Raw genomic sequence first — 15,168 nt, 5'->3', positions numbered from 1 at the left:
TAATGTGTATGTATTTCACAGTCTTCAAGTGCATACAATCCCATTTATGATTTCTACACTACATGTTTCGGCAGTATGCTGCCATCTTCAGGTGTATTGATCCGTTAACCATTTCACTGCTTGCCTTTGTACACACAACATTAGAAATATAAGAAGAACGACCTCCATGTGGATTATCAATAACACACACGAATTTAAAATTTGACATATGAGATAATAGGTTTTAAAGAGTTTTAAATACATAAACTTTATTATTATATAAGGACGTATACAAATTTAATATTATTTGTAAATGGACATATAAAGGCAAGCAGTGAAATGGTTGACGGATCGATACACCTGAAGATGGCAGCATACTGCCGAAACATGTAGTGTAGAAGTGGTAGATGGGATTGTATGCACTTGAAGACTGTTAATACATACACATTATGAATTTGTGTCCCTCCATATTTAAAGAAAACCTCCAGGTATATAATCATAACAACAAATTTTAGAATCTCATAAGAATACGGGCTTATGAGTCGTTTCCTTTCGGTGTTATTTCCCATAGAAAAAGATTCATTTATTTGTTACTCAGCTTTCAAACTGTTACTTCTTTTACAGTAAGTTGCAGAGTTAGAACGTTGCAGTGTTCCTAGAACTTTTGCTTGAACTATGTTTGAAGCCGACCACTCACTTACATCTACTGCCAGGGTCAAAAATGCTCCATACATCTTCATTGATTGGTGCTTAGTTGAGCACAGGGACAATTTCATCTTTACATTTACAATCCAAAAATTTCGTAGATTCTAAAGGGTTCTGAAGATGATGTATAACACCAAGAACCACTGGATTTTTTGGACGTTCTACATCATCGGATATTCTAGAAACTAGAAAACATAACGTTTCGGAAATTGGAGGCACCTACCCAACTGGGTCCATTCAAAAGAGCTAACCTCAAGCACTGAACCCTCCTCACCTGAGAATGGAAAGAGATCGAGCTTCCGAAACTTTGTTTTCTAGTTTCTAGAATACCGGACCGTGGACAAAGTTCAAAAGCCTAGTGATTCTGAGTATAAATTTCATGTCAGATTTCCCCTAGAGAAATTGTTTATGATGCAGGCCTAGACAGAAGTAGCCTTAAAGTGAGAGTGATGAGCTTCGCAGTTCTAGTACGGAACAGAGAGAGATATACATATGTTTTCTGCTTGCCCACAGTGACGGGACCTTGTATTTCAACCCAGTGACAGAGCTGGACATCGAGGCTCTGCTACCTGGCAGTGGGCATGCGCAGATTGTGGCGAAGGACACCCAAGCACTGCAGTTCATATCTGATATCCGGATAACACCCAACGACAATTACAACATCTGGTTCACCTCCTCCAAATTCCAAAAGTATTTCCGTCAGACATATGATCCGAACACCATAAATTTTAGGATCATGAGGATCACTCGCCATCTTCATTCGCCTCACAGATCTTTCTTCTTCTAGCTAGTCACTGCCCATGAGTTGGTACAAGCAAGTTCCTGGATCTATGAAATGTATTGCTCCGAGTCTTGAAAGAACAATGTATTAGGCTGATTTCAAAAATACTTAGCCCGTTAAAGCACAGTGGTACCTATATGTACCACATGCTTTAACATTCCGAAACTCAGAGCTTTACTCACAGAAATTTATTGAGTATTTCGTTATTGGTTTCAAAATAAACAGCTATCATTTCCATAAACGCCATTAGTCGAATGGTCTTCGTAAGGAAGATATTGTGACGCCTGGGAAGCAGCATTGGAAATGTAAATTTCCCACTTCAAAACATTAGTGTAATTTATAAAGATTTCATAATATTGATTGAAGAAACTGAACCTTCAAAAGACAACGAAAAACAATCCAACATTAAGCACTTTTATAAGTCAAAATATTAAACTCAATTTACGGTTACATATTCCTATTACCTGTTTCAGTAATATCAAACACGTCTATATTTGCTCTCAGTCGAAAAATGGCCTAATTGTTACCATATGAAATATGAGTGAATAAAATTAAATGGGGCACGACGCTGTAGGACTTAAAGTTGAAAATTACAGGGTCAAAAATTATTAAATTTTCTCTCGTAAATATTGAGCTCGTTGTAGTCTAGTGGTCAGAGCCCCTGGCTATAGATACAGAGGTCCAGGGTTCGATTTCCGGCGATATCAGATTATCTGAGAAGTAGTGTGTCTGAAACGGGGTCCACTCAGCTTAGTCAGGATAACTGAAGAGCTATTTCAAGGAAATAGCGGCTCCGATCTAGGAAACTGAGATTAACGGCCGTGGGGATCCGTTGCGCTGAGTATGCGACACCCTCTATCAGCTAAAGTTTGCACTAACTTCGTCGACATGCGGCGGTCGCTCTGTCGGTATAGTTCCCTTGCGGACTACAAGCCACTGAGTTTGTTTTTTTTTTATGAAGCCTGAGGTGTATACCCTGGGAATAAGACCACTAAGGGAAGGGACACGGATGTAACGTTTTAATAAAAATAATGAATGCTGTACAGTTTGAGCTAATTTGAACACGTCGCACCCTGCAATTCTGTAGAGAAACGCAATAGTCTCATCTTATGACTTGGTTGTCATGTACAATTTCTTCCTTCAAATCCCCTTTACGATACCCCACAGATAACAAATGTGTCAGTTTTAAAATTTTATAGCATAAACCTTTATAATTAGTAATAAAAAAAGAGAAAGTTTTATTCCATTAGAGTACCATATTCTTTAAGCCCTATCTTGTAATATTGTGTGCTTCGTTGACTCCTGAGTTAATTACATTCATATACATACCTACTTTTTTATTGCTAGTGGGGTGGGACTAAGTCCCTTGTACTGCGACCACTTCTGGCCTATTGTACCAGCCCCAGATGAGGGTGATTATAGAGCAATTTGTGGAATGAAGATTGCCAGGGGAAACTGAAGTACTCGGAGAAAACCTGCCCAAGCGCCACTTTGTCCACCACAAATCCCACTTGACCAGACCCGGGATCGAACCCGGGTCGCCGCGGTGGGAAGCCAGCGACTAACCGCTTGAGCTATGGCGCGGACCCTAAAAAGAACATTACAATCATTTCTGATTACACAGTTCTCAAGTGATTAATGAAACGCAAACACTGATTGTCATCCCATTTATATCCATATGCCGTATTTGGTGCGAAGTGATCCTTCACTAAAATGTGAATTATTATATGCATATTTATACTGCTGAAATCCTAGGATTTATACGTGCAGCTGGTGCTTCTAATTAATTAAAATTTAAAGATTAATAATTTATAGAATAAATAACTCTATAATAAGCCGCTCACAGTGGCCGCGCTGTATGAAGCATGAACTATCTTCGTTCGCTCGAACGTAGGGATCGTGGGCTCGAATCCCATTCAAGGCATGAATGTCTGTGTGTGTGCATTTATTTCCTTCTTGTGTTCTCCTGTTTTAAGTAGAGGCCTTGCGACGGGCTTATCACTCGCCCAAGGAGTCCTACCGTCTGTGTAAAGAAAGATTACGAAACTGAGGAAGAGGTCAGAGCCGAAAAAAGTGATCTAGAGCCATTGATGAATTAATTTCTATAATAATCAGTTAATTATTAACTTCCATTATTCTTCCGCATTCACTGGCTGTTCCGATTAGGAAGTAAATTTTATGAATCCTTCAGACATTACATAGGACTCCTTGGATAGGAGATCAGCCAAATTAAAGGCCTCTAACATCAAAGAGAAAAGCGACATGCATTTACGTCCCTCAAAGCCACGCCAGTGTACGCTTATGCAGAGGTCGAATTGTACCGCTTGGCATACACGGAGAAGCACCTGCAATTATATGCAACCCAACTAGCAATTTCGTCTAATGTGTTGCAGGACTGCAAGGCGAAACTAATGTAGTAGTTTTTTGTGCTACAAGACCGCATAGTCTTGTGAGTGGAGACGAACATACTGGTTCAATCTTCCATTAAGGCGACAATATTGGTACCTATCTACTAAAGTACACGGTGTCATGACCCGAAAGCCCACAATATTAATTTTCACGACACTGAAAACATCAAATTTTACCTAAGGCGAAAGTTAACGATGCTACTTGTAATACGTATTGACAGCCTCCCCTTTCTTCATAAGCATAATATTAGAAACAACTTTGCCTTATTTTTCAGTTGTGAACTGATATAATCATGACTTTTCTGGATTATTTAGAAACGAAATACTCTTAGAATATAAACAGATTATTTACACATTTAAATATAATATTAACAATCATAGTTCTCTTAGATTATAACGTGTACCTAATCTTGTACTTTTCGAAAGCTGGGATCGTGAGACTCGAATCCCGATCAGAATATTTCCAAGAGTTTTAGGTCTAGAAAACCGAAATTAACGGCCGTGGGGATTCGTTGCGCTGAGAACGCGACACCCTCTACCACAAAAGTTGGCACTAACTTCGCCGACAAGAGGCGGTCACTCGGTCGGTATAGTTCACTTGCGGACTAAAGCCATGGAGTTTGTTTCGTTGTTTCTTTATTATTATTATAGATGTTTGCTACATCTCCTATTCATCGAGTTCCTCTAATGTCAAAGAATTCGTTGTTTAAAACAATCTTTGAATATAAAACGACACAAAGTGCAATGTATTAGTATGCAGAAGAACGTTATGGTTATAACGTTATTATTATTAATTATAATATTATTATAATCATCATCCTATCTGCAGTTATGTCAAATAGCAAAAGAAGTATTTATTTTACATACACTCAAGGTGAACCTCTGAATTAAAGTTGCAATGTCAGAGGAAGTAGTTGAGCGGAAAGAATTAAACTATATTTTTCACGAACGCAAAAAAAAAGAAGAGGTCAAATTTCCGGAATTGTGGTTAACCAAGCGTGCCCACACTCGGACGCTAGTGAAAGAAGTTGTAGCGGTATTAATGTCAGAACGATGAAAGGGAAAGCGATAAATGAACGGTGAAAACATTGAAGTAAATCATAAAACCTCAGCCAAGCAACGATGTAAGGACTGGAGAGATTCGTGTTAATACGAGTTGTAGGAAATGAGGTTATCGCAGCGGTGGTCATGAAGAGTTCTTTGTTCTGGGATATAACGCCGTGTAGTCCGTTGAAGGTCAACCGACGTTCCTTATGAACGAATCCTCTCCATCTTCAGGGTCAAAGAATCAGCCAATAAAGAACCAGCATTGAGTAAATATCATCCCACCGCGGCTGCCCGGGTTCGATCCCGGGTCTGGTCAAGTGGGATTTGTAGTGGACAAAGTGGCGCTGGTGTAGGTTTTCTCCGAGTACTTCGGTTTCCCCTGCCAATCTTCATTCCACCAATTGCTCCATAATCACCCTCACCTATCATCTGGGGCTGGTACAATAGGCCAGAAGTGGCCGCAGTACAAGGGACTTAGTCCCACCCCATTAGCAATAAAAAAATAGTATATATCATACTGGTTCCTTGCTTGTCTTATTCTTTGAAACTGCAGATGGAGGCGAATTGTTCCTCCGAAACGTTTGTTGACTTTCAATGGATTATACTGCTCTAGATCCCACAAGATAGAAGTCTGTATATGCCAATTGTTTAACAGCTGTCCTAATCCTATTAGAATTAATCTGGATCTATGGATCTTATAAACAGTCGGTAAGATCCCTTGGACGAGGATCAGCCCAGTCACAAGGCTGCTACCTACACAGGACAACACAAACAAAAACAAAATACAGACTACGCCCATGACTTGAGTGGAATTCGAACCCAGTGTTTCAGCGGATGAAGATATTTCATGCGTTAGACGGCGCAGCCACTGTGATCGGCATGATGAACTTAATGAACGAAACTCGTAAGAATTTGTTAACGTGTTATTTTCGTTTAATGCAAAATAATTAACTCCATGCAGTCGAGTTCTTCTTAAGAAATTAATAATCGCAGAGCTACTCCAAAAATTCCTTGACTTTTAAGGAACTCAAATATTCATTGCCGCGTACACAAAATCCGACAGAAATCCGCATGCTGAACCATATTAATACAATTCATATCCTCCCGCTCTATTTCTTTAAGATTCATTTTAATATTATCTTTCTATGTACTCCTAACTCTTCCAAGAGTTATTTTTTTAAATTTGTCAGACCACAACTTTTAAAATATTTCTCATAATTCCATGCGTGCTGCATGCCCTGGCTAATCTCAATCTCGTTCAAATAATATTTACTGAACAGTACGAATTATGACTACTCAGTGTGGGTTAAATGTACACACCGGCTATGGGGCCCACCCAGCTTCCTATCCAAAGGGTGCCCGCTGCTCTTTCGACGGAGGTGAAGCGGCTGAGGCGTGAGTCTGACCACCCACCTCCAACTGGTGCCGTGGTCATGGAAACGTTGCTGTATACATCCCACATAAGTTGTCACGGCGTAGTGTTTAATTGGTTATGTAAGTAAAGAAAAGTAAAGTAAAGCTATCCCTGTAACAGGCCGTGGAGGCCCATAGGGTTGTGAGACGTCGAGGTTCCCACATTTTCTAGACAATCGGCTCACAGATGGCAGTAAGCTTGTCAGCCTTATGCGTTGGCCGCTCTTTACCCTCAGGAATATTCCTGGTACTCATTTATGTTAGAGGCTGAGTCGACCCCAGGCCATAGTGTGACTGGAAGGATTAGGTCAATTGAAAGAAAATCCACCTCATCGGGATTCGATCCCGCGAACTTCTGGATTGTAGCATAGTGACTCAACCAACTACGCTACCGCGTGTCCCCCTTAACTGGTTATGTACAGGAACAAATTTATCTTATACACATACTTGAAAATCCATGTACATAATCAGTTGCTTGTGACAGGACATGGCGAAATCTTCCGCATACCTGAGTCAATGCTCATGTTTACCTTTAAGCAGAAAATTACTATAGATTGTCGGGGAGGGATTTACCTGTATGCATGTGGAAAAAAAAACGTTTCCGCTGAAACCAGAGGGCAAGATGGGAATTACGAATACTGAGAGCAAGCTTTCGAACTGACGATCTGTCCTCCCTAGGATTATAATTAACATAAGACATTACGATTATTATAAAACAAAATATCTGGAAAGGTACAACAAACATAATAATTACAGACAAAAATGGAACTGTGAAATTCATACTTTGACTGATTAGGACCTCTGGCCTGTTCCTACTCAGAATTAATCTCAAACTAGTAATCCTAAACTTCAACAATTATGTCTTAATTTGGATTTGAACTCATAATTCCAGTGTTTGAAATCATGATTTCCACGCATTAGGCACCGCTAAACGCAAACGGCAATGTCAAAGTCAGAGTTGCTTTACGAGTGCTGGTTTACTGCCATTCAGTTCGTTTTGGAGCCAAGCCCACTTGACGATCATGACCATAGCAGTTTTTACAGTTGAACCCCTGAGGTCATAGTCCTCGTGTAACATCCTCTCTGACGACAGGGTGGGTTTGTCTCTTATGAATGTACCTTGGCCTTTGTTAAGTGTACATATCATACATACAGCATTTTATTTAACATTCTTCCTTCTAAAATATACTATACAAGTATCGATCCCGGGTCTGATCAAGTGGGATTTGTGGTGGACAAAGTGGCGCTGGGGCAAGTTTTCTCCGAGTCCTTCGGTTTCCCCTGCCAATTTCATTACACCACTTGCTCCACAATCATCTTCACCTATCATCTGAGGCTGGTACAATAGGCCAAAGTGGCCGCAGTACAAGGGACTTAGTCCAACCTCATTAGCAATAAAAAATAATAGTTGAACAGTCGTAAGCCTGACCGCCACCAAGTTTAAGTCCCTTACACTTCCTATGCTTGGCTACTCCTTGTCCAACACCAGGTACATTTGAATTTACGAGTAAATGATTTATGATTACTTCAGCTAGCGCGCTTCATAATTTACGTGTAGTTATGCAGTCATACATGTAAGGAATTTTGAAAGCCACGTGCAATTCGCGTGCTTGTGTACACCTGCCAGGTCGGTTAAATTGCGGCTGGCCTTCACTAACACATTCATACCTGGCTTCAGTCTCCTCAAGATCAGAGTCATAATCAGAATCAGAGTCCGTCTTGGCGTCATGCTCCTTGAGGCTTATGACCAGAGACTTCTTTGCAACTGAACACCTGCGGTCATAGTCCTTACATAACAACCTCTCGGTTGGTCGGTCGGTCAAATTGCTGTTGGCACTCGTCAGCACAGCCATTCCTAGCTTTCTTCAGTCTTCTCGACATCCATGACAAATATTTTAAAAGTGTTTATTGGCCATTCCCTAGCAATGACCGTCTAGTCTAACTTCACAATTCCAGTCTTTCAGCTGTCATAACACAGTATTTTAAAACCTTACTAATCGAACTCAATAGAGGTCAGTGAAAGATATATCAATATGATTATAGTAATTGGTTATGGCCTCCGAAACGACGTAACAGAAGACTATGATTTACTCTCTGGTGAAGTAGGTTACATCACAATAAGAGACGAGAGGTAATAGAAAGGTATTTTTTTATATTGCTTAGTGGGGTGGGACTAAGTCCCTTGTACTGCGGCCACTTCTGGCCTATTGTACCAGCCCCAGATGATAGGTGAGGGCGATTGTGGAGCAATTGATGGAATGAAGATTGGCAGGGGAAACCGAAGTACTCGGAGAAAACCTGCCCCAGTGCCACTTTGTCCACCACAAATCCCACTTAACCAGACCCGGGATCGAACCCGGGCCGCCATGATGGGAAGCCAGCGACTAACCGCTTGAGCTATGGCGCTGCCTATAGAAAGGTGTTGGTATGAAGTCGGGTTTTGTTCCATGTCGCACCATAAATATATTTAAGAACAATATAACGTCTCAAGAACTCGATAAATCTGACAAGTCAGAAGTTCTCAAGAAACTGCTCAGTTCTTGTGAAATGACAAACGGCAAACGTGCCGAGACTGTAACAAGCTTCTTATGAAATAAAACGAGTCGATGGAAGATTAAGAACAATCGAGATAGTACGTAGAACAGAGAATTCATGCACAAATTACTTTTATGCATGGCTCCAATCTGATACTTACTTAGTTACACATGCAGCTGAGCCCTTCTGGAGGAGCCGCGAATTCTGCAGCTACTCAAGAATTCCCCAGCATATTACGGAACCTGAAGGTTCATTACCATGTTCACAAGAGCCCTCCACAGGTCCCCATCCTGAGCCAGATCTATCCAATCCATACCACCCCATCCTATCTCTCTTAAGATCCATTCTGATATTTTCCACCCACCTACGCCTTGGTCTTCCCTGTTGTCTCTTTCCTTCTGTCTTTTCAACCAATAACCTATACGCATTCCTCGTCTCCCCCATTCGTGCTACATACCCTACCCACCTCATCCTCCTTGACTTGATGACACATACCCAGGAGGCCCAACAGTATAACACACGCAGTCACAGGAGCAAGACACAACAAAAACACAACACACACAAGACAGTGAAGGAGTGCTCCAACAGAGGAGAATGGGCGTGACTGGCGTAGTGAGGGGCGACGTAGCGATGTGGTATCCTGAACAATTTTAATATTTTTAACGTTTGACAATGTATATGATAGATACGTATTTTGGTTATTTTAATATGAGAACAAGGCATGCAATGAACTGGTTTGGCGTGGATAAGTAAGCACCTGAAGATGGCATTGTTATGCCGAAACATGTAGTGCGAGGGAGAGAAGGAGATAAATGAGTGTATGCACTGCAAGACGGTTTAAATAAATCATGGACTTGATGATTCTAATTATACTTTGAGAAAAGTACAAGTTATGAAGCTCCTCATTATGCAGTTTTCTCCAACCTCCTGTCACTTCATCCCTCTTCGGTCCGAATGTTTTCCTCAACACCCTGACTCGAATCTGATAGGGTGGGAATTGAACCATAAGAGCGGCAATATTCAGAGAATTCTTCGTGGTTTTGTAATATTTTTTTACGAAATATTAATACATTTTGCCCCAAAGGAAGAGGAGATATTAAAAGAAAAAGGACATAGAATAATGAAGGGAAAGCATCTATCATTTATTGGGCGTCTGTAATTTTCTTTCACATTGTTATTGTGCCTCGTGTTGCTTTCATAACAACAAAACAATTTCGTAATTTCTCCTGTTTTAATGTTTATTATGAGTCTTCTGCAAGGTTCTTCTTGTATTCTATTTTTTGTATGATCTCATCCTGTTTGTGTTTACTCTTAAATCATAAGATGAAAGCCATACAAGCGTATATCAGAAGCTTTCCCTTATTATTTCTTTTCACACTTTACAGATTCCGACGTCAAACGGTCATCATTAGGTAACGTACATCCTTATCCATAATATAAATTTCTTAAAATGTGGACATTTATAAAACACCAAACAGTATAAGAATTATGTAAGATTTTATGTTTTCACGGCGGTGACTATGAAGAAAGCAGTCATCTGGGATATGGCATTGTGTAGATGTGGAGTTAATTGACGATTCGGAGGAACGTGTTGCCTCCATCTTCAGGGTAGAAGGAAAAATAAGACATTCGCAAGCGAAGGGACCGTGAGAACCGGTACAAATTTCTGGCTTTCCCACCAATATCCTATACGCATTCCTCGTCTCCCCCATTCGTGCTACATGCCCTGCCTACCTCATCCTCCTTGACTTGATAATTCTAATTATACATCCTTCAACATACGGAGTTCTATGTTAACTACCCGCTTCCAGTCTTTCATGTAATATCCAAGTCTTCTTTTTAGCTGACTTCCCTTTTTTGAAAGAATAAAGTCAGGCTTATGAGATCACCATACTCTGTGTGTGTCTGTGAATCCCCCCATCCATATAATTTTGAATGCTTCAACTAATCTTTATGAAACTTGGTAAACATATCATGGCACCTGAGCCGATCTCAACGGCGCACTTCGTAAGTCCCACAGATTAGTCTGCGTGTCTAGATGAATTATCCCTCTATTGTTGCTAGGCAACGGCTCGGTAAGCACTTTACCGCAGCAACGAATACACATGTTAGAATTGTTGAACGCACAGTTTTCAATGTGGTCCGTGCCGTTTCAAAGGAAAGTACGTAATTAATTATTCCCAGAAATTGTACAATTTATTTTTCCATATATTTCTTCGAAGCTAAATTTTCTGTGGCAGGGGGTATTTGGAATAACATTTGTGCCATTGTTCTGTCTGCGTCTAGCCGGAGGTGATTGATTAAGTACAGTGTATGTCTTCCAAGGCAAGGACTGATAATTTAACGTGGTGTAATGAGGAAAATTCAAGACTAATTGACGTTGAAGAATGTGTGACTACAAGGACTGACGTAATGGCAGTGTGACGTGTCCCTAAGGCCAACAATTTGTATATTGGCACAACTATAGTGTTGCTACCATACTAATATTAACGAAATTCTCTATCTTTCTTCATCAATTTGGAGAGAAATCCTTCTGAAAAGAGTTCGCTTGGAGGTATGCATGAAACTGGGCAAATACCATCAGAATTCTGCACAGGGACACGTGTCTTGGTGATGTGGCCTGTAGTTAGCTAACCCGTTATTTGCTTTCCACAGTAATTCACTTTCCGATTTTAGTTCTGTTTTATTGGCTGTCGACGGCCTCTGTGGTCTAGTGCTCAGAGTTCCTGCCTACATAACCAGAGATCCCGGGTTCGATTCCCGGAGCTACCAGATTTTCTGAGAAGTAGTGGGTCTGGAATGGGGTCCACTCAACCTCATGAGGAAGACTGAGGAGCTATTTCAAGGAAAAAGCGGCTCCGGTCTAGAAAACCGAAATTAAAAGCCGTGGGGATTCGTTGCGCTCACCACGTGACACCCTCTAGTAGGTTCTCACTTCGCAGGCAAGTGGCGGTCGCTCGGTCGGTGTAGTTCGCTTGCGGACTATAGACCACGGAGTTTTGTTTTGTATTCGCTGTCTCTGTAGTGACTCTGTCAGCAACTCCGTCTCCATGACATCGAGTCTCTGCAGGATAGTGAGCTATGAACCGGAAAAAAATCATACGAAAACAGTCGTAGCTTATTTTAAGGCATTATCCCGGAATTTACCTCGAGGAATTAAGGACACTCATAAAAACCATCAGAATTATAGGTGTCCGATCCATGATTCGAACTGAGTACTTCCCAATAAAAGATAAAACTATACCGCTGGAACAAATTGAATCGGTAGTCGTAGTTCTAGTGAAATCGTTAGTTTATCTAAGGGAACCGCGCGATAGCTCAANAATCGCTGGCTCCACATTGAGAAGGCCCGGGTTCGAGCCCGGGGTCTGGTCATGTGGGATTTGTGGTGTACAAAGTGGCGCTGGGGTAGATTTCCTCCAAGTACTTCGGTTTTCCCTTCCAATATTCATTCCACCAATTGCTCCACAATCACCCTCACCTATCATCTGGGGCTGGTACAATAGGCCAGAAGTGGCCGCAGTACAAAGGACTTAGTCCCACCCCACTAGCAATAAAAAAAATAATAATACCTTATCTAGACTAGTACAGTGTAGACCCTGAAAGAATGAATAATTAGTTTTCAGTATGAAACTGGAGGGACAACAAAAAGCAGGTTAAGGTCCAGAGAGAAGGATCTAATTATTGCCTGCTTAACAGTTGCAACCCATGTGCAGAAGGCGAGGTGTAGTACTTGTACACTCTGTACATGTACGTCAGTGCCATTAACTTATTTAAAATTTTAAAATTCTGCTATTTTGCATTCAAAATTATACTTACTTACTCATGAATCTGGGCCCTCCTTGAGAAGCCGCCAATTCTGCAGATACTCAAGAATTTCCCAGCATTTTATGGAACTGGAAGGTTCATTACCGTCTTCACATGGGCCCTCAACTGGTCCCTATCCAATCAGTCCATACCATCCCATCCTATCTCTCTAAGATCCATTTTAATATTTTCTACCCACCTACGCCTTGATCTTCCCAGTGGTCTCTTTCATTCTGGCTTTCCCACCAATATCCTATACGCATTCTTCGTCTCCCCCATTCGTGCTACATGCCCTGCCCACCTCATCCTTCTTCACTTGATCATTCTAATTATACTTGGAGAAGAGTACAAGTTATGAAGCTCTTCATTATGGAGTTTTATCCAACCTCCTGTCACTTCATCTCTCTTCGGTCCAAATATTCTCCTCAACACACTGTTCTCAAACACCCTCAGTCTATGTTCCCCTCTTAATGTCAGAGACCAAGTTTCACATCCATACAGAACCACTGGCAAAATTCTAATTTTTATGTTTTTGGACAACAGACGAAAAGACAAAAGGTTCTGGACTGAATGGTAGCAAGCATTAACCGAGTTCAATCTCTTCTTAATTTCCTCCTGAATGAAGTTTTGATTTCTTATAGCCCGTCCCAAATATCTGAAATGTGCCACATTTTCAAAACATCTGTTTCCTGTCTTTATTGTCCGATTTTGCCCTGCATTTTGGTGACGGGACTGCGTCAGTGTCATAACATAATTAAAAATTCCACTAATTTACGTTCAAAATTATTATCCTTAAAAATGAATATAATATTCTAAGACATAAGAAACGTGTCCCGTATGTCGTCCGTCTGTGTTTAACAGTGGTGGAAATATCACCGCTACGTTTTCAAGTCAGAAACAGACACAAAAATTAGTAGAATTCAGGGACACATGCACTGTATACTTTTCCAACACGGGCAACGGTCTTCTTAACACAATACTTCAGTGTTTATCTTTTATAAATTAAATGTCTTTGAAGCTTTAAGCAACACCAACTTCACCACGTTTCACTGATTTTTATCACGTGCTTCATGCAGAGAAGGAAGCTGTACGTGTACCAAACATTTCGATGGGTGAGATACTGCACATGCGCAGAGACTACGATCATCTCCTTGTTTATACACATGCTGACCTCTAAATGTAGGGGGAAGTAAGCTTCATTTAATTGTCAGGAATACGGAAATTCTACAATCTCCTTATATGTTCGGAAAAATATTTTTGAGCGTACGGCAAACTACAAGTTCTTTCGGAAGACCGCTGTTGATCGTTGACTCTGCAAGTTGGCAAATATATCCATAGAATAATAATTTTTGTTAGGTATTTCAAAGCTACTGGTCAAACGATATCGTAGTTGGTTGAGGCACTATGCTACATGCCGCAAGGTCGCAGGCTCGATTCACGATGAGGCTATTCGTTTTTTTTTCAATTAATCTAATACTTCCAGCCGCACTATGGCCCTGGGGTGACTGAGCTTCTACCAGAAATGAGTACCAGGAAACTTCCTGGAGGTAACGGGCGGCCAGCGCGTAGGGCTGACAAACCTTACCGTCATCTGTGAGCCAATTGTCTAGATAATGTGGGAGCCTCGACGTCTCACAACCCTATGGGCCTTCACTGCCTGTTACTGGGACAGTTTTAACTTTTACTTACCTTACCTCAACGCTATGAGACTTCCAGCAATATTGTACTTGGAATAACATTTACGCTTTGTTTCTCCACGCACTTCTCGCTCCCATGAATATTTAAGTCGTGCTCGAAACATGCGCAGAAAGACAAGAATGCGTTCATGTAAAATATCATATTTTTAACTAAAATTGTAACATGTTGACTAATTACGTTACATTTTATGAAATTCCGCTGAGCGGCTCTCAGGATATTCCAAGAGGAACAGCCAAACCGATAGGCGGGCGGATGGATGGAGCAATTTTAATAGGCGCTCTGAAGAGTTGCGAACATATCGAAGACGGCAGCCGCAAGGAACTGTCATTCAGCTTTCGACTTAACTGTAGAGAGTAATGACCCGTTGGAACTAAGCAACTGTGAAATCTTACATTTAAATGCCATATATACCTACAAATTCAACATGAAATATGAAAAATACTAACATCACGGTCGATTCGAAATTTTGAGGTTATGTGTGGTCACTGTGAAAGTAACGCGCTGAAAAAAAAAATACTCCGTTGCCTGTATTCCGCAAGCGAACTATACTGACCGAGCGACCGCCGCTTGTCAGCGGAGTTAGTGCCAACTTTAGCGGATAGAGGGTGTCGCGTGGTCAGCGCATTCGGTACCCCACGGTCGTTAATCTCGGTTGTCTAGACCGGAGCTGCTATTTCCTTAAAATAGCTCCTCAGTTATCCTCACGAGGATGAGTGGACACCGTTCCAGACTCAGTGCTTCTCAGAAAATCTGGTAGAACCGGTAATCGAACCCGGGGTTTCTGAAACTCTGACC

The 15,168-nt window shown here is 41.1% G+C and overlaps 1 protein-coding gene across 1 annotated transcript in view; it reads left to right on the top strand.

The window, feature by feature from the left end:
- The window catches only part of LOC111870014 (protein yellow), a 23,515-nt gene extending 21,340 nt beyond the window's left edge, over positions 1-2,175 (top strand). The window contains exon 6 of the mRNA XM_023861936.2: positions 1,198-2,175. Coding sequence (XP_023717704.1) covers positions 1,198-1,471 — 274 coding nt within the window. The 3' untranslated portion in view covers positions 1,472-2,175. The remainder of the gene's footprint in view (positions 1-1,197) is intronic.
- Positions 2,176-15,168: the final 12,993 nt, after the last annotated feature.

This window comes from Cryptotermes secundus, unplaced genomic scaffold (assembly GCF_002891405.2).
Source record: "Cryptotermes secundus unplaced genomic scaffold, Csec_1.0 scaffold109, whole genome shotgun sequence".
Taxonomy (NCBI): domain Eukaryota; kingdom Metazoa; phylum Arthropoda; class Insecta; order Blattodea; family Kalotermitidae; genus Cryptotermes; species Cryptotermes secundus.
This window is presented reverse-complemented; position numbering and strand designations above follow the sequence as displayed.